Genomic DNA, 24,110 nt, shown 5'->3' on the forward strand with positions numbered 1-24,110 from the left:
GAGCTGATAGAAAAAATCTGGTGGCATTTTTGGAATCAGCACATTAAAAACATCTAAAATCAGATGTTAGATTTCCGGCACCAAATTTTTTTTTTCATTTTGTTGGCCTGTGTTATTCATTCAATAAATTCGTTTCATTTAGTATTCTTTCCACTTGTACAAGATTATTGGTTATAATTATATGTCTTCTTCAAAAATCCAGGAAGTTGAAAATATAAAATTATGCGTCTTATTGTAATGATTCATGACTTTTGGAAGTCAAGCAGGTATTCAGTTTCTTATTTCTTCATTATTAATCACTAAGCTTCCGATCACTTTCGTGATCATCTAGGATCTAGGCTAAAAATCATAAAATGAGACATTTAATTCATAAAACATAGTCACTAGCTTATTGTATGTTTTTTTTCTCTCTGAAAAAGATCATGAAAGTAAGTGAAAGCTTAGTGATTACTTATAAAGTAAAAAACCTGAAGACCTAGTTCATTTCTAAATACCTTATCATTACAATATCTGTGTTGAAATAATTCATCGTTGTATATATTGAAAAACAAAGTTACTGAATGTCAGATTGTCATAATAAAAAGTTTGAGTTAGATCTGTTCTCCCAATTCCTACAATTATTATCTATTTTATCTAATAATAAGATTTCGATCCCATTGGCCCAGGACGTTTTTGAGGAGTGGTTGAAATTCTCGAACGAGATAAAATAGAAAAATGTCGAATATCGATTTCAAAGTGCAAGCTAAAAAACTTGTTAATGGAGCAAATTGGTCTAGATGGAAAAGACAAATATTGCTTCTTCTTCGTCATCATGATGTCTTTGATGTTACTGTGGGGACTAAAGTTAGTCCAAGAGCTCCTCCTGAAAGGAGTACAGAAGAACAATTAAGACAATATAATAATTCTTTGAGACTTTTTCGAAAAGCTGATGCATTGGCACAATTGATATTGGTAGGAAGCCTAAATGATTCCAATGTTGAGGTAACTGCTACTTGTAATCCAGCAAAAGATGTTTGGGATAAATTAACGTCGATTTATGAGCAAACTCCAGGTCAACGAATTGATCCTTTTGATCATTTTCTTTAAGAGTGAAAAATCAACTGGAGAAGATATGATGGCACATATTGGACGTCTTCAATTGAATTTTCGGGAACTGAATGATGAGCTCAAAAGAATCAACAAATCCGAGTTATCAGAACTGCTGCTGATCAGTAGAATTATTTCAACATTACCTTCAGCTTATTTTGAATTTGAAAGTGTATGGGAATCCGTTCCATTGCAGGATAGATCCGTCAATAAACTTACTGAACGATTAAGATTAATTGAAATGAGATTACCATCTAAATCAGATGTTAATAGTGAAGAATCTAAAAAATGTTTCAAGTGTTATCAAATAGGACATTTCGCAAAATCATGTCAACAAAAATCTGAGAAGAAAAACATTGAAAAAGAGACGAGTTCCTCAAGTAGTGCAAATAGAACCGGCGATGCTTATGTTTCAATTCCTTACAATATGAAAGATGTTTGGTTAGCTGATTCAGGGGCATCCAGTCACATGACAAGTCACAAAGATTATTTTGTTACTTATCAAGCTTTTGAAATTCCTAAAGAAATAACTGTGGGCAATAATGAAGTCATTTTTGCATATGGAAGTGGAGATATAAATGTAGAAATGAATATAACTATGGATCAAGAACTATTTAGACAATGTGATGTATGTTCCAAAATTTAGAAAGAATTTGTTTTCAATTGGTCGAAATATTGAAAAGGGTTTTTCGTTTTCTGCTAAAAAAAGGGCTGTGTATTCAAGAAGAATGGAGCAGTTAAATTGAGAGGACGAAGAACTGAAACTGGCTTATATAGCTTAAATATGCATGTTTTGAAGCCAAAGAGAGTGGAAGAAGTTAACGTTGCACCAGAGGAAGCAGTGGCGGATTTACCATAGAGGCTAAGTAGGCTGCAGCCTATGGCGGCAGATTTCAGAGGGCGGCTAATTTTGGGACAATTTTGCTTGCACTAATTATAGAAACTGAAATACTTGTATTTCATAGATATTTTAATATCTATTAATATCTATTAATATCTTAACATCTGATTTTTGCTAATTATAAAAAAAAACTGACCAAGTAGTGCATCATTACTATTTTCCTGTTCCACTCTTATTTTGGCCGCTTTGGACTCTATACTGAAATTTCGTGAGGTTGAAAAATTTTGGTGTAACCAGATTCTGAATCGTTGGGATGCGTTTCTTCGGTTCCTACGAAAACACAATTCAAGAAATGTTTGTCCAGAAGTTCGTATCTATGGCTCTATTGCCTCTATTTACAAGGTGAGCAAAATTCGTTGTCTACTGAGGGGATCTCGAGAACTATCAGAGCAAGAAGAAAACGGATGACACATTATCGAGCTCTTTTTTCATGACCAATCCAATTCTGAAAAGAGAACTAGATTTTGAGTTATAATCAAAAATTGGGATTTTGACGAATTCGAAAAGTTCTCATAGCTTTTCTGTGTTTGAAGTTACATATCTGAAACTTACTTTCTTAGTCACTTTTATACGTAGATTCTACTGACAGAATCTTCTTTTCCAATTCAAAAATTACAAATTCAATTTAAAAAAACGAAAGTTCGCCTGATGTTTCGAAATGAAAAAAAATTTGGTGCTAGTCAGTGGATTCTACGTAAAAAAGGTTCTGTAGGAGGTTCAAGTTTCAGATCTGTAACTTCAAAGACAAAAAAGTTATGAGAACTTTTTGAAATCGTCAAAATTTCATTTTTTGCTAATAACTCAAAATCGGTTTTCACCATTCTTTGTTTTTCTGAGCTCGAAAATGTGTCATCCGTTTTCTTTCAGCTGCCATAGTTCTCGAGTTTCCCTCAGTAGATAAAGAATTTTGCCCACCCTGTATACACCATCGACTTATTGTTCGGGTGAGAGAAGCTTTTTTTGCTTGAAAAAGGTGAAAAGTTAGGTACCTAAGAACCACATTGAGCCAAGAAAAGCTGAACGCTTTGGCTCTTTCGTGTATAAAGTCTTAACTAAACAAAATTTCGTATGACGACATCGCAGAAAGATATTTTAACAGCGGGTTTCATAAAACTTTGATTGTGCGATCAACGCTTGATTTCTAAAACGAAATCACTGAAACTTTTTCATTGCTGAATATATTGAACAAGTAGCAATTGAGAATAATTTAATGGACGTATGAACATAATTTGATACGAGAATGATATTATGAATGATCATGACTGAATTATCGATTGAAAACAAATTGACGTCTTCTGTTGATCAATCAAGCGTTGATTTCCTGATCAAGCTTTATGAAACCCGAGGTGAGACTTTTATGATTTACGTTCCTATTTTATTGTCATCGTCAGTTAGATTGTGGCGATATAATACATATAATAATATGAATAGTAGGAAAGGTCTTTTCTTTTTTGTGTCCCTGCTTAGTTACAGCCCCCTGAAGATGGCGTCCGAAAAGCAGTTTTTGTTTTTTTTTATTGAAAATCAATGAACTTTCCTGTATTAAATCAAGCAGATATTTTATACGGACGGGAAGGCATCAAAAAAATTTTGGTTCTGTTCGTCTATGATAGAAAGGAGTAGAAAAATCCATCCCTGATCCTTGCTTCACAAGAAACTTTTTCGATATTCATATCTTATAATAAAAAATTAATTTTGGATAACTTAATCCATTCTCAAAAAATCATCTTGAGATTTTTGTCACATATACTCATCAAGATGATTGTGTGCACAAACGCAGAAATATTCGATATGCACTTTGTTGACGGTCTTTTTTTTTCGTGAATTTTCCCAAGAAACTACAAGATACCTTATTTATTAGGAATGGATCAACCTATCCAAAATCAATCTTTTATTTTGAAATACGGATTTGGAAAAAAGTTTCTTGCGGAACAATGTTTAGGGGTAGCTTTTTCTAGCACTTTCAATCATAGAGGAACAGCACCGAGATTTTCTACCCCGCATAAAATATCTGCTTGATTTCGTTCTTGTCAGTTTTTCGATTCGCAAGAAAAAAATTGAAAACTGCTTTTCGGGCTATAACTAAGCAGGAGGACTCAGAAAAGAAAATTGCATATTAAAGGTCCACCCTATTTTCTGACGAAGAATCACCCCCTTAATTTTTTTGCAACGATTTCTATGGACCATGTAACCATGTATATATGCTGTGCCATACTTAATGATAATAAATTTCTTCTTTTCGTTTGATATAGAATTTATCTATTCTATTTTGAACTGTGTGCCCAACAAAAATGATCAAGTTTACTGAATGTCTACCACTGTGTGACTAATATCAATTAATATATCCATTACTTTACCTTATTAGAAGTCTATGACTAAATTTTCTTTCAGTCAGAAATAAACGTTCTATTTCTTGTGAAATCTCAACTTAATCTTTGCGTTGTAAATATGATCTGGAAACTCGGACACATCGATTCCCTAGGTCACAATAATTATGAGTTGTTATTAGGACCAACGTGTACAAATACCAGAGACATTTTCACTGACACAAAAATTGTCATTAATATTTTGAACTAAATAATTATGGTAAGGGCGGCAAAATTTGAATAGCCTACTGGCGGCAAATATGTAAATCCGCCACTGAGAGGAAGATACTTCACAACTTTGGCATGAACGTCTCTGTGACCAAAATAAAAATCATATTTAGCAAATTCTTTAACGTTATGGTACTGAAGTAACCACTAATGAAGAATTCTGTGAAGGTTTGTATGGAAAGCAACATAGGGCTAGTTATGGAACAAGAAAGAATCGTCCAACTACACCCGGTGGTTCATGCAGATATGTGTGGACCGATGCAGGTAGACTCAATAGGAGGTTCTCGGTATTTTGTGTGTTTTAGAGACGATTATTCAAAACTTCGTCGTGTTTTCTTCTTAAAAACAAAATCCGAGGTTGTTGAGTCTTTATCAATTTTCTTAAATGAAGAAGAAACTACAAACTTAAAAATTGAAATGTTGCAATGCGATGGAGGAAAAGAATTTGACAATAAAGAATTGAGAAAACTCCTGGAAAGTAAAGGAATAAGTTTCAGAAAATCAATGCCTTATAGTCATGAACAGAATGAGGCTGCTGAAGGGGAAAATAAAGCAATTGTCGAAGCAGCGCGTTCTATGATTCATAGCAAGAATTTACCTTTGAAAGTATGGGCAAAAGCAGTGGCTACAGCAGTGTATGTTTTGAACTGTACCGCTCCAACTTCTGAAAAGGTACGGAGTACGATATAAATTTGGTTTGGGAAGAAAGATGAAAGATTGAATTTCACGATCGCTGGAGTATACATCGCTCGGATCAATGGTGATGGCAATTTTTGCAGCAGCAAATACCTCTCCAGTCGACATCTGAATACAGAATGAGTTCGTTTCCACCTGACAGCGCTCCACACGATCCAACTTGGTCGGTCGGTCGTGCGGTTGGATGGCTAGGCCGTACGACAAGACCCGGCAAATCCTCTGTCGGCGGTCACAGCTACACACGGACCGATTTTACATCCGACCCAACCAAGTAGATTTGTCGGCCCGACCGAGTTGGGCAGTGTGTAGCCGCTATTACCGCCCAAAAACAATCCTAATGTTTTTTCTAAAATTGTTGAAAGAATAGTTCTTGAAAGAATGATTGAGTTTTTAGATAAGTTCAACTAACTTTGCGAAAGTCAACATGGTTTCAGACGCGGATATTCAATAAAACAGCAACTTTAGATTTTGTTCAGACTGTGTACACCTCACTGGATGAAGGATATGTTGTTGTTGGCATTTTCATCGATTTATCGCGAGCTTTTGATACTATTGCACCTAGTTTCATTGAGAGTAAGGTCTACAACATGGGTTTCCGGGGTCTATTTCTGAGATGGCTGGATGACTATACCTCTAAGCGGATAATATCAGTTAGAGTTAACAATGTACACTCGCCCGATTCGAATTTAACTCGGAGTTCCACAGGGTTCTGTCCTAGGACCATTAATATTTATAATGTTCATAAATGATTTGCCCCATTATGTTAAGACAGATAAAATTATTATTTTCGTAGACGATACATCCTTTGTTGTGAGAGCGAAGAGTGTGGGTGAGCTTGTTAGTCTCTGTGAGAGTCTGGTTAAAAAGTTCAAGTCCTGGTGTCATGCAAACAGACTTATCTTAAATGTTGATAAAACTGAATTAATAAAATTTGAATTGAGGCTGAGCACTCCTTTAGCCCTTAATTGTGATTCAGATGTTCATGTGTCTAAGGAGACAACAAAATTCTTGGGCCTTGTGGTTGATAGTGAACTACGATGGACTGGCCATGTTGAATATCTTAGTAAAAAAATCTCTGCTGCCTACTATGCTATCAGTAAACTTAAGAGTTCGCTCACACTCGGTGCTTTGATATCAGTCTACTACAGTCTGGTTTATAGTCATTTGTCATATAATGTTGAAATCTGGGGTGCTACTTCCGAGTTGCACAGACTATTTATAGCACGTATAATGCGAATGATGTTCGGCTTAATGAACAGAACGTCTTGTAAACCATGGTTCATAAAGCATGAAATATTGACACTTACATGTATATATATATTTACAAAATTCTTCTCTATGCTAGAGAAAATGAACAGAAATTTGCCAACCTATCTTGTTTTCATAATTATGCTACAAGAAATAAGCATGTTTTTTCTTTTCCTGGCCATAAAACAAGCAAATTTGAGAAGTCGCCCATATACCAATGTATAAAATTCTACAATAAATTGCCGAATGACATAAAACCTCTGAATAAATTGAAATTTCGTAATGTAGTGAAAACTGTACTGCAAAAGAAATGTTTTTACAAGTGTTTAAGAATATCTTAATGATATTCTTTAGAATAAGTTTTTTTTCCCTTCTTCTTTACTCATTGTTGTGTATTATTTTGGTATAACTGACATGTCCTATACATTGTAAAATGTCTATCAGGATAAATAAATTATTCTATTCTATTCTATTGACTATTTCCGAGTTCTTGGAACAGAATATTTTGTACATGTTCCAAAAGAGAGACAAACAAAATTAGACAAGAAAAGGGAGAAGGGTCTGTGTATGATACTGTGGAAACAAAGATGGATATAGAATTTGGTTTCTAAGTTAAAATAAATTGAAATTAAGTAGAGATGTCATCTTCAAACCAGAAGTTCTTGTACAGAAAAGAGCTGAGTTTATGATACAAAAAGTAGAAAAAGAAGATGGAGAAATAAATGTGAAATCAGCTGGACCTGAAAATCAGCTGATGAAACCTGATGAGCAAAAGAGCAATGAAGAATCAGAACTTGATGAAAATTTTGCGAATTCATCACGACAAAGTGAAAGAGTTTCTAAATTGCCATCACGTTTTCATGATTTCGTCTTGTTGTCTGAATATTCAATTCCAGATTCATTCAGTTCTGCAATGAAATCAAAAGAATCAAAATAATGGAAAAAGGCAATGGATAAATAAATGCAATCTTTGATAGACAATGATACATGGTATCTGACACTACTTCCAGAAGAAAAAAAACTCGTTGAGAATCTTTGGATTTTTCGTGTGAAAGAAAAAGCAAATGGTTATGTCGATCGTTTCAAAGCAAGGTTGGTCGTTCAAGGCTATTCACAAAGAAAAGGCATGGATTATGAAGAAACTTTCAGCCCTGTTGCTCGTTTTGTTAAGTATTGCAGCGAGTAAAAATCTTCATCTGTTGCAGTTTGATGTGAAAACAGCTTTTCTATATGGTAAACTTCAAGAGGAAGTTTATATAAGACAGCCTGAGTTTATATGGTTTGAAACAAGCTCCGCGTTGTTGAAATCAGAGACTTGTGGATTTTCTTCAAAGACAATGTGGAATGACTGTCTCTAAAGCAGATCCTTGGTTATGCATACGTCGACAAAATGGGCAAAAATTTATTCTTGTGATATTTGTTGATGACGTATTGGTGGCAGGAACAGATGAAATGGAAATGCTTGAATTCATCGAACAAATGAATGAAAGAATTTATTTGAGTCAAAGTTTGTATACAAAGAAAATTCTTCGGAGATTTGGGATGGATGACGCGAATTCAGTAGCCACTCCTCATGGCGAAAATTATGAAGAAGATGATTACAAAAATTTTGTCAGAGACAGTGTGCCATATCGAGAAGCTGTTGGGAGTCTCATGTTTTTGTCAACAACAACAAGGCCTGATATTTCTTATGTAATAAGCGTAGTATCAGAGAAATTAGAAAAACTAAGTTTGGCAGATTGGAAATCAGTGAAGAGGATTTACAGATACCTCAGAGATACTACAGACATAGGTTTACACTATTGTAGAGGAGGAGATATGTAGTTGAAAGTTTACAGCAATGCTATTATGCAGGTGACAAGGAAAGCAAACATTCCAGAAGAGGTTTAGTTAGCATTATTTCAAATGCAGCAATCAGCTGGTTCAATAAAAAACAAACAAGTGTTTGTATTATCAAGTACTGAATCAGAGTATATTGCTTTAAGCGAAGCTACAAAGGATTTAATTTTGTTGAAAAGATTGTTGATTGAAATTTCCGGAGAAAAGAGTATTCCCACGTTATTTGTGGATAATGCTAGTTCAATTAAACTGGTAAAAATCCAGAGATTCATAAACGCACAAAACATATCGAAGTGAGGTACCAATTCACAAGAAATTTCAAGGTGTTATGGAGATTGAGCGTGTTGATTCCAAGTTGCAGTGTGCAGACATCATCACAAAAGCCTTAGCAAGAGTTCAGTTTCAGAAACTTCAAGGTATGATGGGTCTAAGAATGATCAGTAACTTTGAGAGGAAGTGTTGAAATAATTAATTGTTGTATATATTGAAAAACAAAGGTACTGAATGTCAGACTGTCATAATGTAAAATTTGAGTTAAATCTGTTCTCTCAAGATCCTAAAATTATTATCTATTTTATCTAATAATAAGATCAATCTTTCGATCCTCTGATTCCCAAAAATCTGAACGATAAACATCACTGAAACTATGCTTATTATTCTTTCCAAGATATTGACAATAATTGCCCTTTTGCAACTTCGACATTGTAACAAAACCAAACCTTTCAAGATAAAAAATCAAATGGCAAATGTTCGTCATTCCGAACGCGGTGTACTTGGTGCTCAATACTAGTATATTTGGTATATAGGACGCGCAATTTCAGTGCAGACACAGTGCAGATACGATGTTATCCGAATGCTGTATACTGGACGCTCGATACAAATATGCACCTCGTAGAATGAAGAGGAAGTGTATTCAGTATTATAAGCAAAACTGTCTTCATTGAACTATATTTTTTCCTGACCAAATTAGATAAATTTTTTCGATCTCTATGTTATTTCTGAGCGAAAAAGTAGAAATACCACAACACTGTGGGTTAATGAAAAAAGCAATTACCTACCAGAACAAGAACCAGAGCCTTCCACTTCGTGATATTTGTCAGGACTGTACTGAACCAACATTGTTATAGAATTACCGCACTGTCTCAGTACACTCGCTGCTAAATTATACGTAGCGTTTCTCATATTTATTCCACACACTTCTAATAACTGGTCCCCGATTTGCAAACCAACTTGACTGGCTAAGCTATTATCGCTTACTGTAGATACAAATATACCCCCACCCTGTAAACAATTGATTTGAATTCCAAGTGGTTCATTACTCTTTTCGATGTGCACTCTTCTAAGTTCTCCCGGCAATACCTCTACGTGAAAAATCGGCATTGGACTTCCTCTGTCAGAACTTCCTCTTTCCACACTTCCGGTCACACTTGGATTGGAAGGGACACGAAAGCGAGGAGGGTCTCTCTGTTTCCTCGGAAAGGTACCGATGGCAGACTCGTGTAGATCGCCACTATTGTGCATATAAGAAGGTTCAAACGAAAAACTCTCTCGTGAGTGGTCGAGATGTGGGTGAGGGTGTGGGTGAAAAGGGTAGGGGATCCTTGATCCGCCAAACAATTGACTATGAATTCTACTATGTACACTTGTCGTCTCCTCCCGTTCAGAATCGGATCCATATTTACTTCCAGCAATGGAAGACTTGATTCTCGAATAATAGGGAGACGCCATCGCTATGGGATCGTTATATTTGGGTACAGAAAAGTCCAAACTATTATCTGAATTCATGGTCATACTCAATCTCTGATTTGAAGTTCTCAATTTTTCTAATGAATCTCCAGATACTGCAACACGACCATCAAGGCTCTTAAATTCTTGATGTCGGTCATTCAAAATTGATATAGGTGTTGAGTTGCGTTTGGCAGCATTTGCTGCTGCACCTACTTGACAGCAATAATCTCCCTCCTTAGTAGCCAGCAAACTTAGAGCAGGTCGTTCTCTTTTTCTGGCTACAACGGTACCAGTGGCTGTTTCGGGATCCAAAAAAGCCACTGCTCGAGCTTTAGGCCATGTACCTCCATTTTTGCATTCCTCTTTTGCGGCTGCAGAATATCTTCTATGATTAGGTTTTTTCGCTGTACCATGATAACTATCTATTACCATATCCAGCTCAGCTATTGCCTCTTCGTGCTCCTGATTATCAGATGGATGTGGTGAACTATTTCTGTATTTCTTCTTTTCGTCCTTGAAATGTCTATGCCGACCTCGAAGAACTGTATCTAATTTGTCTTTGATCCATGCGCTACTATTATTCTTATACTCGCTCATGCTACTGTTGTTAGGATATCTTCGATGATCATATAATCCTTCATCAGTTTGAGAACTTCTGTTTTCTTTCTTATACCTCCTCACAGGCATAAAAACGTTTGGATTATTGTAAACAATACCTGTTTTCAAAACTGTCACTGTTATAATATCCAGGGAGTCGCAGTTCAATGCTCTCATTGCTTCATGAATGCCGCCCAACTCCTCAATGGATTTTTCATTTATTTTCAACACTCTATCTCCAACAGCTAAAGAAGAATCTTGTGCTGCCAGACTTCCCCTACTAATTCTTTCAATGTAAACGCCGTATTTCAAAGACAAACCATGACAAGCTGAGGCAAGTCTCGCAGTATGAACCCATCTTCCAGTCTGGGAAGAGGCAGAATGTGAAGGATGAGAGGTAGAAGAAGTAACATTACTAGGCAAGCTATTCCACTGGTTCTTCCTTTTGATTAGCATCCTGGTACTAGGTACTCCAGACCTCATTGCTTCCAATACGATACGTCTAGAAGCCGATGTACAATCCATGTCATTCACTCTAAGAATCCTATCATTTTGTCTAAGCTTACCATCAGCAGGGGAAAGTGGAGCTACTGAGGCCACATAAACTCCCCCATCGCCTCCTGAATCTTCCCTACCACCAACCAATTCCACACCTACATCTAACCCATCTAGCTGCATATCTACCTCGACTACATCTTCATGCCAAGAATTCTGAGTTTGTTGTTCTTGATTTTCCAATAGTTCTTTCAATATAGCTACTTCTTTTTGCAATTCCATTTTCTGTTTTTTGAATCCGTCAGATTCCCTCAATGATTCGGCAAGTTCAGACACAGCTCTATCTCTTTCCTTCCGCATATTATCGCATAAGGTACGAATGCTTTCGCGCTCTTGCACGATTTTGTCTCGTTCAGAGAAAGCCCAATCTCTTCTACCTTTGGAAACTTCAGCTTCTTGTATGGCTTCAGAAAGTTCAGACTGGGCTTTATCTAAATTTTTACGAAGAGATTCTAACTCCTGATTTGCTTGATCTAAATTCTCCAAACGCTGTCTCTGACCAGTTCTTTGATCAGACTGATGTTCTTTTCTAGTTCCACCTCCACCAAGAGCAGTCAAAGAATCGAAAAGTCTACTTTGAGCCATATTGAGGCCTTCTCCGGGTTCGCCAAATTTGTTTCTCAGCTCTCCGCACTCTTTTAACGCTCTATCTCTCTCATGTAAAGCACTAGCAATTTCTCTCCGCAAACCCTCGGCCTGATAACGTAATGATTTACTTTCATCCAGTAACTGTTTTTTATCTTGTTCTAATTGCTTGTTTTTCTTCAGGGCTTGTGATAAATCATCAGCTAATCTCTCCATTTCCTTATGCACTTGGTCTCTTTCACTCATCACCAAAGAATATTCAGCCATTGTAGCATTTCGCTCATCCATGAGACGCTTTACATCTTTTGCTGCTTTAGTCTTCAAAAGCTTTAATTGTTTCTCTTCATCTTCCCTCAGTTGAAGGGTTTTTTGATGAGCTTCTCGACACTTCAGTAAATCTTTATACATGTTCGACATTTGTTGCATAAGACTTGCTTTTTCTTGGGTTATTACTTCTATCTGCTTAACCAGTCGATTACTTTCTTCCTGGGACTGTTCAAATTTACCCAGAGATTGGGGATGAGATAGAAAAAGCATTTCTTGATCGTTGAATTTTTGACGAAGCCGCTGATTTTCCTGCTCAAGCCGTTGATTCTCTGATTGCAATTCTAGGAAATGAGTACGCATAGCTGTCGAGTCCAATTGTTCCATCGTTCTGTGCTGATTGTAGTAGTCCAGGTCCTGAAGGAAAAAATAAATCGAATGAAAAAAACCCTGCAAATTTCATACTCTTGTTTATAATTTCTCTTCGTTCAATCTCTATCCATTTTTTCATCATATAATTAACATCATGATGCTGCCCATAAATGTACAGGAGTTAATAGATACTAGTAAGCCCATCGATCTACCTTTTCGGTGGATCCATATTTGACCAGGAATTCAATTAAAGAATGACAATAGAAAAAATCAATTAATCCATTCAACCCGATTAATACACAGTGGTGATGTTGGCTACGGCCGGCAAGCCAGCTCTTATAACTAATATTCCACCATGCTCAATACTGTATCAATCATACCGATGCTGCAGTCGATAAATTTTTTCCGCATGTAGAACAGGATACCGAAGCGAATAATTAGCTATGTAAGAACATGCGAAGAGGGATTGACCGATTTCATGAACCCTTATTTCTATTCAAAATACACTCACCGCCAGATAACTCGGCCTCTCAAGATTTTGCTTAAGTACGTTGTCCAAGAACTTTCGTAATTTTTCATCGATTACAATTGTTTCTACGTAAAATTGTAGATAAATTTCTTGGTATTAAAACAAACTTCAGTAAAGTTTTCCAAGAATCTTAATAGCTCATTTACGAAGGTGAAAAAACCAAAAAAAAAAAAACAAAACAAAAAAAAAAACAAAAAAAAAAAAAAAAAACAACAAAAACAAACAACAAGGTTAGAGCTCAGTTTATTACAAAGACAATCCTTTTTGTCATCTTTTTATTTTACCTCTATATCTTGATTACATCGGAAAATACATGTACATATTCAAATGAAAGCCTGGAATTTTATAAACACGCCAAACTCTATCAAGGAACAAAAACGAAGGTGGCTCCTGTCAGAATAATTGAGTGGCATATGTCCAACTATCGTCACAATGATTTCAAGTAATGAGAATGCATGCTGAATCTTTTATTGCAGATGGTGGAAGTGTTTCGTATCTTAGAAATACCCTGAATATAGTACAATATCGTTCAAGAAATGTGAAAGGAGCTATTATAAGCGAAATCACTTTTAAAGGAAAACTTGGAGAACGCTGAATTATTTACGTAGACCAGCTACAGGTTCACAACTACAGCCACGACATTGACAAGACGGGCTTAAATTTATAAGAACATACATCAATTGGAATTTGGAACAATGGGGTAACGTATTGTTCACTGATAAATCGATGATAACGCTTTGTTTGCGATCGCCTGATGGTAGGGAAAGGGTATACAGACGGCGCAACGAAGGTTTTGCCGACCGCACTTTTTCTGAACCAGTCTCTTATCAAGGAGGTTCTGTTATGGTATGGGCCGGTACCGAATTATTATTTATTGAAAACGAAGCTCTAAATGCTCAAAGTAACATAACAGACGTTCTTCAGGAAGCTGTTATTCCCTATGCTCCATTTGTTGGAGATGATTCCATTTTAATGTACGACAATGCAACACCGCATGTAGCAAATATTTTTAACCAATATCTGGTTGATATTCAACGATTAGAATGACCTGCATGTAGCCCGAATCTGAATTAGATTGAACATGTTGAATATTGAAATATTACAATTTAGAAGTTTTCCCTTAAACAATTCTAGGCTTTTATTTGAATACGTGTATCTTCAGAATAAATCGAGACATTAAGGTGAAATAAAAACTGAAAGATGGCAAGAAGGATGGTCTTTGTAATTAACTGGGCGTGAACTCTACAAATTTCCCGAAATGTTCCACAGAGTGTTGAGAAATTAGACTTCAAATACATTGTATTTTCACCTGTGTTTGTTTCAATAACAAAATTTTTTTCTACAATTTATCGTTTAAAAATTACGAAGTTCTTGGACAATGAACTTCGGGAAAATTTTAGGTGGCTGAGTTTTGGGCCGGTGAGAATTACAACTCCGGAAGAAATATCATTTCAAAATAGTGGGCCAAATATCAATAATTTCTTTATCATGCTGCAAGTCCTAGAGCCCTAGCTCCAAGGATCGAAATGAACCACCACCATTTTGTCAACGATCTTTTACATTTTTTTTGAAAGTTCAAAATGGCCGGCCAAGAATATTGCTTTGTCAATGCAACCTTCCCATCAATCATTTTGGCCGATTATTTCAACCTTTCGAAAAAAAAAAAGAGGAACATCGTAGATAGACTATCGGTTATTTTGATCCTTGGAGCTGGGGCACGGAGGCTGTCAGAATGAAATAAAAAATTTTCTGAGTACATATGATACATTCCTTTATCCATCAATCTGTTTGGCTGGCCATTTTAAACTTTGGGAGAAAAAAAAAGAACATGTACTCCATCGTAGACACAATTATAGTGTAGTTCATTCTGATCATTGGAGTATTAGGATATTTTATTCATCCCTCTTTTTACTCTGTCCATCAACTTCCTCGGCCGGCTTGTATGAAATAAGTTCATCCCTTTTTGCATCGAGCTAATATTTCGCTTCGACATCCTTTCCTAAATGCGCAAAAAAAAAATTAAACGACTGCAGAATCGATGAGAAGCCAACTTCACCATTATGATAACTCACAACATTATAGAATTGCAGAAAGCATTTTTTTTCTAAATGCGTGCTCGTTCAACTTTTTTCCCGCACGCATTTCAAGTTGCGAAGAGTAACTTTCCCAAACAGTGCGGAAAAAACGCCTGCTACTTCTTTACCGAACGCAAATGCATGAAATAGCAGGGGTTTGTCTCGCACGCAAATGTTGATGAATGAATTAAATTCTGTCATGTCTCTATGCACCAAACGCCAACGATGACACATCATGGTAACGACATGCAGAATTAGATCTACTGAATTAATCAAATCAAATTTGATCTGATGGATATCAGGGTCATGACACTCTCTTACCCCCACTCCCAATGGGATATTTAGTTGTAACCGCATGAATAAGATGATGTGTAGACGCAAAGATTACAATCTTTGATCTATAGATCTGTTCATCGTTTAAACCTTTGAATAATTCTTTATTCAAATGTTTAAACGATAAAAACACAGATAACAATCATAAATAAAAATGGAATTAATTTGTCTAGTATCAATGTCACTATCGTCAATTAAATAATAATTTTGAGAGAGTGTCTTCAATTGGTTCGTTCCAGAATCGCATCTTTTCAATCTGTTACGTCAATACCGTTCCTTTATTACGATCAGATCAAAGTAACCTGAAAATTTGTTAGCTCACTTTCCTTCGAGATGCAATTCTGGAACTCTGATAATGTACAAATTCGGATATGTTTTTATTGGGTGGAAATTACAACAAGTAGTAATAGTACTAACTGGTTTCCAATAAAAAATGAAATTCATAAAACTCCATATTGTATAGGTATAGAATTAATTATGTATTCGGTCTATTTTGAAGTGAGATAAAAGTAAAGGAAAATTATCAAACTATCAGCTGAAAATCTCAACTTCGAAAAATCGAGAGATTAGTAAAAGAACACGTGTTAGGACAGTTCAAGATATATCCCAAAAAATGGTATTGAAACCTGTTTTATATTTGGATATGAGGATGTTGTTAGCAAGAGACATCGGTTTCCTAAAACTAAGCCAGCTCTTTTCAAAAAGTAGTTTGAATAAACATAAAACAAAAGAAATGATTCTGAAACTTGTAAATAATTATGAAAAACTTGTTAAAACAAATGCAATAGGTATCAAGATTCGTAACTTTGAAAAGATATTTATTTTTTCTTAAATTTTTGTTTTCTTCCAAAACCTGAATAACTTGTTTTTTTGCAATAATTTTTTTATCTTCGATAGTCGGATACACAATGTATGTACCAATCTTGAAGCTCATCAAAATATTTATTTATCATGTCATGATTAACTACCGCTCTCGCCTTCTTAATGTTTTCAGATAATCCAACTGAAATCCCCCTTTTGTAACGAGAAACAAAATTTTTCATCCATTCCTTTCAGGATTATTTATTCTTAAACCTTTTATCGCTGCTTCCCTTATTTTCCATAAATATATGGACCTACTGTCTAATATCTGTCATATGAAGGGGAAACCCCGTTTTTCAATTCCTTCAATCAAAAGTCTTTCCTCTTCATTGCTCAAAGCTTTAAGTCGCCCTTGATCACTAGTGTGTCTATTATTAATTTTGCCAGAAATTGTAGATTTTGGCACACCATATTTTTCGGCCGCTTTCCGTATACATACTTAAATTTTATTATCGATTTATCGATTTATTATCGATTCAATGTCGAACCATGGCGTCGCGCGTACGCGGATTAAGTTGCTCGAAATGTAATAACAAAATTGATAGGTACGATGATCCCATCAAATGTTTTAAGTGTGAAAATTGTTTTCATATAACTTGCATTGACATTTCTATTGATCGTTTCAATGAAATGCGTGCAAGTGGACAAATTAACGAGTGGAAGTGTGAAAGTTGCCGATTGTCGGGGTGTTCGAGTCCTTCTCCCCTGGATGAAACGGTGAGGAGTTCCGATCATCTGATTATTGCCATTAATTCTCTAATGGGTGAAATGATAAGCCCCTTGAAATCTGAAATTCTCGAATTGAAAAATCTGATTAATTCTCAGAATAAACAAATATTATCGCTTATCGAGGAAATCCAGACCCTGAAAACGAATAAAAACACCCGTGCTAATATTAAAACAGCTGAGCGGAATTTCCGCGATAAGACACCTACACACCGTTCTCCACCTGATGTGCGTTCTACCGATGAAGTGTCTGTAGCCGGAGTATCTACGAACGATCCGTCTATGTTAAGCGGCCAACTACCCGATGTGCGTTCCACGGCGGACGCAGTGGCTACCCATGATCTTGGTTCTTCTGAGGTTAGCTTGGGTTCTGGAGTCGTTGCCGTCGAGGTGAATGAATCAGTGCAAACTATTCCTATTCCTGAGAGGGAGGAATGGAAGGTAAATAGGAAAAAAAGGCCCAGAAATACTCCTAAATTAAACGATATGCCGACAATTACTGGAAATAAAAACTCTACAACAAGAAAACCTATAATTGGGTCATCGGCTTCCACAGCCCTGACTAGTGTGCCCAAGAAACAGCTCACCTATATTCATGTATCGAGACTGAGTCCTGAAACATCCATAGAGGATCTCAAGAATTTCTTGAATAATACGATTCCTTGTCTTGTTATTGAAAAGCTGAACTCGAAACAACCCGAAGTATATTCCTCGTTCAAGTTGTCATTTCCATCTGAGCACAAATCCCGAGTCATGGAGCCATCCTTCTGGCCGGAGGGTATCACAGTTGGTACATTTTTTCGGAAACCATTCATGATGTCAACCAAGGTGAAGTAGTCAACTGTCTCAGACCTTGCACCACCGATGACAGAGGGCTCCGGGGCAGCTGCACGCCCGGAAATAAGTTAAGAATTTTGCAGTTAAATATCCAAAGCATTACTAACAAGTTGGATAGTCTTTTGGTGTTTCTTTGTTCGGTTCGCCCAGTCTTCGTAAGTGTGGCTGAACACTGGTGTTCTTTCGAGAAGATCGATTCTATGGCCTTAACAGGTTATGAAATTGTTTCTCATTACTGCAGACCCGAGGGAGAGCATGGTGGATGTGTCCTTTATGTGCGGTCGGATTTTCAGGTGCGAGCGTTGAATGTAAATCGATTTTCAGTTGCAAGAGTCTGTGAAGTGTGTGGGACCAAGGCTAAGATAGGCGAGGTAACGTTTTGTGTGTTGAGTGTATACAGACCTCCAACAGGTGACTTTTTTGAATTCTTGAATGTCTTAGAATATGTACTGAACTACTGTACCTCAATATCTAAAATAATTTTTTTATGTGGAGATCTTAACGTTGACTACCTTTCTACTGTAGATATCAAAAAACAACTACTTGATGGTCTGTTCACTCGCTACAATTTGATTTTAGGCTCTGTTAAACCCACCAGAGTTTTCACTAACAAAAATGGAGTTACCACATCAACCAAAGTTGATTACATCGCTTCTAACGGGTTAGCTGAAAACATTAACGTTTTTGTCTGCGAACCACATCTAAGTGATCACAGGGCAGTTGTCCTTGACTACACGATACCAGGTGAGATCCAGTCTGACTCCTTGTGCTCTGGAGTTTCCAGGATTATGTCACGACAAAATGTTGCCACTCTCGCTACGATGATTGCAGGTACTGACTTCCAGAGTATATACCGGAGTCATACGGTTGATGAGAAGTTTTCGCATTTCCTCGATATTCTGGAATCCTCGATTGACGTGGTTTGTCCATTGCGAACTGTCCGTTCTCCTCCAGCAAGTCGACCTAGATGGGTGAATTCCCAGATTGTCGAGGCTAGACAACATTTGAGGAGTTTACACTGGCTCGCAACCAACTTGAGAACACCCGAGGCGTCTGAGAGATATAAGGCTTCGAAGATCGAATATTCCCAATTGCTCAGGGTAACTAAACGAGACTACAATAAAAATATACTGGAGGAATCCGAAAATATTAACAGGGCAGTCTGGAAGCTTGTAAATGAGGAATTGAATCGGTCGACCAGAAGGAAACATTCGATTGCACTAAATATCCAAGGAGATCACATTAACGACCCGAAGAAGATAGTTGAATGCTTCGGCAAGTATTTTACTGAGATGAATGAAAAATCTGTGAATGAATTCTATGGTCATCATATTTCAAAATCCTGCACCACTCAGAAACTGCGACACCAAAATTTCTTTTTTTTTCCCATTGATCCAGATGAGGTAGTGTCAGCCATACATTGTCTCAAGAATGGTGGTAGTTGTTCAGGTCCAGACGCCATTTCAGCAAAGCTTTTGAAAACAATTGCGCCGTCTATAGCAGAACACTTATGTCATTTGTTCAATCACTCCATTTCATCTGGATGCTTTCCTGCACAACTTAAAACAGCTAAAGTTATACCGGTTCACAAAAAAGATGCTACCGATGATATTGCTAACTATCGCCCGATTTCATTGCTGAGTCAGTTGTCCAAAGTATTCGAAAAAATAGTTCACAAGAGAATGTATCAATTCTTAAACAAATTTTCCATCTTGTCCGATCATCAACACGGCTTCCGAACTGGTAGATCAACTCAGACTGCCTGTACTGAATTCATGGATTTTGTCTATGAGTCTTTGGATAAAGGCGACCACGTGGCGGGAATATTTTTTGATTTGACGCGTGCATTTGATTGCCTTCAGCACAAGTTCATAGTTGATAAACTATATCAGGTTGGCTTCAGGGGCATATTCCTGGATTGGATATCGAGTTTCCTATCCCAACGCTCCATATATGTCAGCCATAATGGATTTTCCTCAAGAAAATACGAGAACAATATGGGTGTCCCACAGGGGTCTGTCTTAGGACCACTCCTGTTCCTTCTCTTCATCAATGATTTGCCTGATTTTTTGATTGCATGTATCATCATTCTATTTGCCGATGATGCTTCATTGGCGATAAAGGCAAGTAGTCCTCAAGAGTTGAAGAAGTTATGTGAGGAGCTCCTCAAGCGTTTCACCGAATGGTGCAAGTCGAATGCCCTCATTATCAACTTGAATAAAACTCAAGTTATTAAATTCCATCATCGCAATTCTGGTTTGGTGCCTCCATTTGTCATCTATGGGAGTACTGGTTACCTGCAATCTGTCGAATGTGTAAAATTTTTGGGACTATCCGTTGACAGGAACTTGCGATGGCACTGTCAAATCGACGGTTTGTGTGGAAAATTGAATAAAGCTTACTACGCCATGCATCGAGTAAAGAATTCTCTTCCCCTTGAAACGTTGAAGAACGTCTATTTCGGGCTTGTTTATTGCCATTTGTCCTACAATGTTGTTCTGTGGGGTTCTTCATCCGAGAGCGAACGGGTATTCATCATACAGAAGAAGATAATTCGCCTCATGTTCGGCCTGAGGCCCCGTGAATCTTGTAGGGAAGTATTTAAGAACAACAAATTGTTAACGTTTCCCTGTGTTTACATGTTAAATTGTATAATGTTCATTCGCTGTAACCTGGCCGGCTTGACGATGTGCTCGGATTTTCATAATTATAAAACTAGACACCAAAATATCATATGTGTCCCTATACATAAAACATCCAAATACGAGTCGTCGCCAAGACTGGCGGGTATAACTTTGTACAATCATTTACCTAATAGAATCAAATTGTTGGATGATAAACTTTTCAAGAGAGAGGTTAAAAATATTTTGATTGAAAATTGTTTCTATAGCACTGAAGAGTTTTTTCAGTGTCCGCTAAATTGAGCACTGACAATTATTCACGAATTCTTCTGTTACTTGTTTAATTATTTTTTTTCATATTATCTTGTAATTGTATTGTTGACATGTCCTATACATCATTGTAATGTCCCAAAGGATGAATAAAGTTATTATTATTATTAATTGCGTCCTTTAACGTCTCAGGCCGCTAAATAAACATTCTCGGCATTATAATACATATATGGCCTTCCTCCCAATACTTTTTTGTAGGATCTGACCATTTTGTAGATGTCCGAATTTACCCTACAAAAGAACCATTTTTTATAAAAATCCATATTCATTATCGGCAAAAGAACTATTAACGTCAAATTTGGCCAGAACGTAGTTTATACCTCAGTTTAAAACGGCAAATGGTTATTTTAATCTATTTCATCAGTGCTGAAGGTTTGTACTAGTTATAAATGTTGATTTGCGTGAACGTTTAATTTTTATTTATTATTAAACGCAGCTGTACGAGAAATGACCACTACCACTACAACAAAATTTGAAGTTTGTATTACACTGAACATAATTACAAGGATGCACATATTCGGTTACCCATTGTGAGATTGCACTGCTGCTAAATTTGATTTTACATCGAATTGTCCGAAATTACCCGTACTGTCCGAAGTTACCCCACTTTACCGGTACTAATAATGAGAAACATGATTTTTAGGAATATCGTGCCATATCCTTCATAACAATATAAATATCCATATATGTTCCATTTCTTTTAAAGGTACCATAATCTTTTTTCTAGGTTTTTCAAGCATTCTTGATTATTTTTCGAATCAACCATCCACATGCAATGTCCAAAAACTACAGGATTTCAGAGTGTTATGGAGACAACAGCACAGGACTGTGAGTATTTAAAACAATATAATTTTCATAATTATTATTTCATATTTCTTTTATTTGACATCCACTTTCATGATTATTTTGCTGAAGATCATGTTCGATTTTCCATGTAAAGCGAGCCAATTATTCAGAAATTGAAATATTATACTTATTTTACATAAGTTGGTACGCAAATGCAGAGGCCGTCTAGTGCAGAAGAAATTTTAGTTGAAATTCGTTCAAGAAAGGTTGAAGACAGCTCAAAGGGTCGTAGCTGAAGATGGGTTTCAAAACCTGTTGAGGAATGTTAACACTTTATGTTTCATTAAATGTCAGATTAGTAACCAAAAATTTAAACCTAAAGCAAGAAAAAATTCTTTCTCTGGTCTTATATAAATCAAATCCAAAGGCATATCGTCTCTTGAATGAACTATTTTGTCTACCTTCCATCAGAACTCTGTTGAGATTGCTGCAGAAATTGTCATTTTTCCTAGGGGCGAATAATCATATTTTTCAGCAACTCGAGAAAACTATTCGTCGAATGAAATCTTTTTAATGATAACAAATTTGAATATATCCTTACTGGGTCTTTAAATCAAGTAGACTACGTAGAAATTTTTTTTGTGTACATTAGAGCCCATGGAGTGAGAAACACCAAATGTTGAACATTTTATTACATCTTTGTGAGGAAGACACACAGAGAGTCGTTTAGTCAATCTGAAACCTTTCCGCACAGACAAAAAAAACATACAGAATTCCAACATTCTCAGCAGATGTACCCTTGTGTATATAAGTAGGGCTGTCTGTAAAATTATATTAAAAAATGCCTGCATGCTTTTGATAAATATTTTTATTGTAAAAAATGAAAATTTTTTTTCGAGGAAGTCGTGGACAAAGTATAGTATTCTACTGGCACAAAATAACAATTTTTCACTGGGGTGAATTGCAAGACTCACCTGTGGCTCGTGTCGCAAACTTCACCCTTGTGAAAAATAGCATATTTTTGAATAAAAATAACGACTCATTCAAACTCCCTGACTGAATCAATTTTTTAATTTTATAATTCTCTGCAATCAACTGCATCTTGAGGATTCCTAATCCAGAAGTACGTCTAATTAGTAACTGTTCAGCTTTTTAATTGAATCAATTCCATATTATTGTGATTTCCACATCTTGTAGTGACAACACTATCACTTGTATTTTGAGAATAATATTCGTCATTTTTCATTGAGAGAATGAGTTTCCTCTTTCCTACTAATTTTTTCAGGGAAAGTCCTTCGTTTCTTCCGTTTGTTGTAGACGCGAGAACTAAATGATTGAACTACATTATTGAAAGTTTTCAAGCAATACGTTCAGACAGCGTGTCCCAAGTTTGCGGTATAACGTCATCGATAATTTTCTTGAATGGCAATCCAATTTTTTTAAGATTTTTAGAGAGTATAACTAGTTACACTTGCAAACCCAAGCAACACAGAACTCTCTGCGAGATCTCTGAGAGGTAATATTTAGGCTCTTATGTAAACTCCTATAGCGAGGTCTAAGTGCTTGCTATGTGTCATAACTAAGCGACATTCTCACTGGTCTCCCCAGGCGAAATCTTGGTAACCTCACATTCTATCTGCCATGATCCATCGAGTTACCAGAGATAACTTAACCTCAATAAAAGATTTTTATTGCGAGTTCTTAAAGTAATTTCGATACTGATCAAAAAAAGAAATTCCAAATGCGAGTTGAAGTTGTTCTGAACGTGACCTGAATAAGAAATTTTCATTGCGAGTTCCTGAAGTTATTCCAGATGTAACCAGTAGAAGCAATTCTTACTTCGAGTTCTAATTTTCAAGTTTAAAAACACGGAAAGAATATTCGGACAACTAGCGCTGAGAAATCTTTCTGAATTTACAAAAGGCAGTTTTTTTCGATTTTCAATGGTTATGTTTATGTGTCAATTTCATCAATAAATTCACTACATAAGGCAGCTATAGCTCTGAGTGTGAACGTTAGTTGGTCAGCCGACCCCAAAATTAAAAAAAAAATTGCAAACAGTGCAATTCGTTGACAAGACTATAATAGTTATGTACCATAGTCCAAAATACATCCTAAAAATCTTTGAATTTACATGGGCTGATTTTTTTGGAGCTCATTACATTGGTTTTATGTACATAATAGACACACTGCGGTAAGTCAAACCTTTGAGTATTCAGGTTGAGGTTAATACTGTCAATGGTCAAACCATTAGGCGTCTCAGATTCGCTATATCGAACCTGTAGATTTCATCAATTAATTTACAAAGGCTAAAAAACTGTCAGTCAGCTTTAAATGGGGAGAGAGCTGGTAAGTCAGGCCCAATAAAAAGCCCAGTATAGTTTTTATTTAACGAATTACACTTACCAGTATTAGAGAAGTAAAAATTTGTCCCCCAAATTGTCCCGCGTTTATATATCGCGTGTTTATGGAGATGTAACAATAATCAACAATTTTTTTTTCACTTGCATATTATATTTTACTTCAGAAACGGTTGCTATGAATACA

The 24,110-nt window shown here is 36.2% G+C and overlaps 1 protein-coding gene across 2 annotated transcripts in view; it reads right to left on the reverse strand.

Moving 5' to 3' along the window:
- LOC123317891 (disks large homolog 5) overlaps window positions 1–24,110 on the reverse strand; it is a 128,119-nt gene that overhangs the window by 55,634 nt on the left and 48,375 nt on the right. For both annotated transcript variants that reach the window (XM_044904503.1, XM_044904505.1), the window contains exon 3: window positions 9,423–12,510. In XM_044904503.1, the coding sequence (XP_044760438.1) occupies window positions 9,423–12,510 (3,088 nt within the window). The remainder of the gene's footprint in view (window positions 1–9,422; window positions 12,511–24,110) is intronic.

This window comes from Coccinella septempunctata, chromosome 7 (assembly GCF_907165205.1).
Source record: "Coccinella septempunctata chromosome 7, icCocSept1.1, whole genome shotgun sequence".
Lineage (NCBI taxonomy): Eukaryota > Metazoa > Arthropoda > Insecta > Coleoptera > Coccinellidae > Coccinella > Coccinella septempunctata.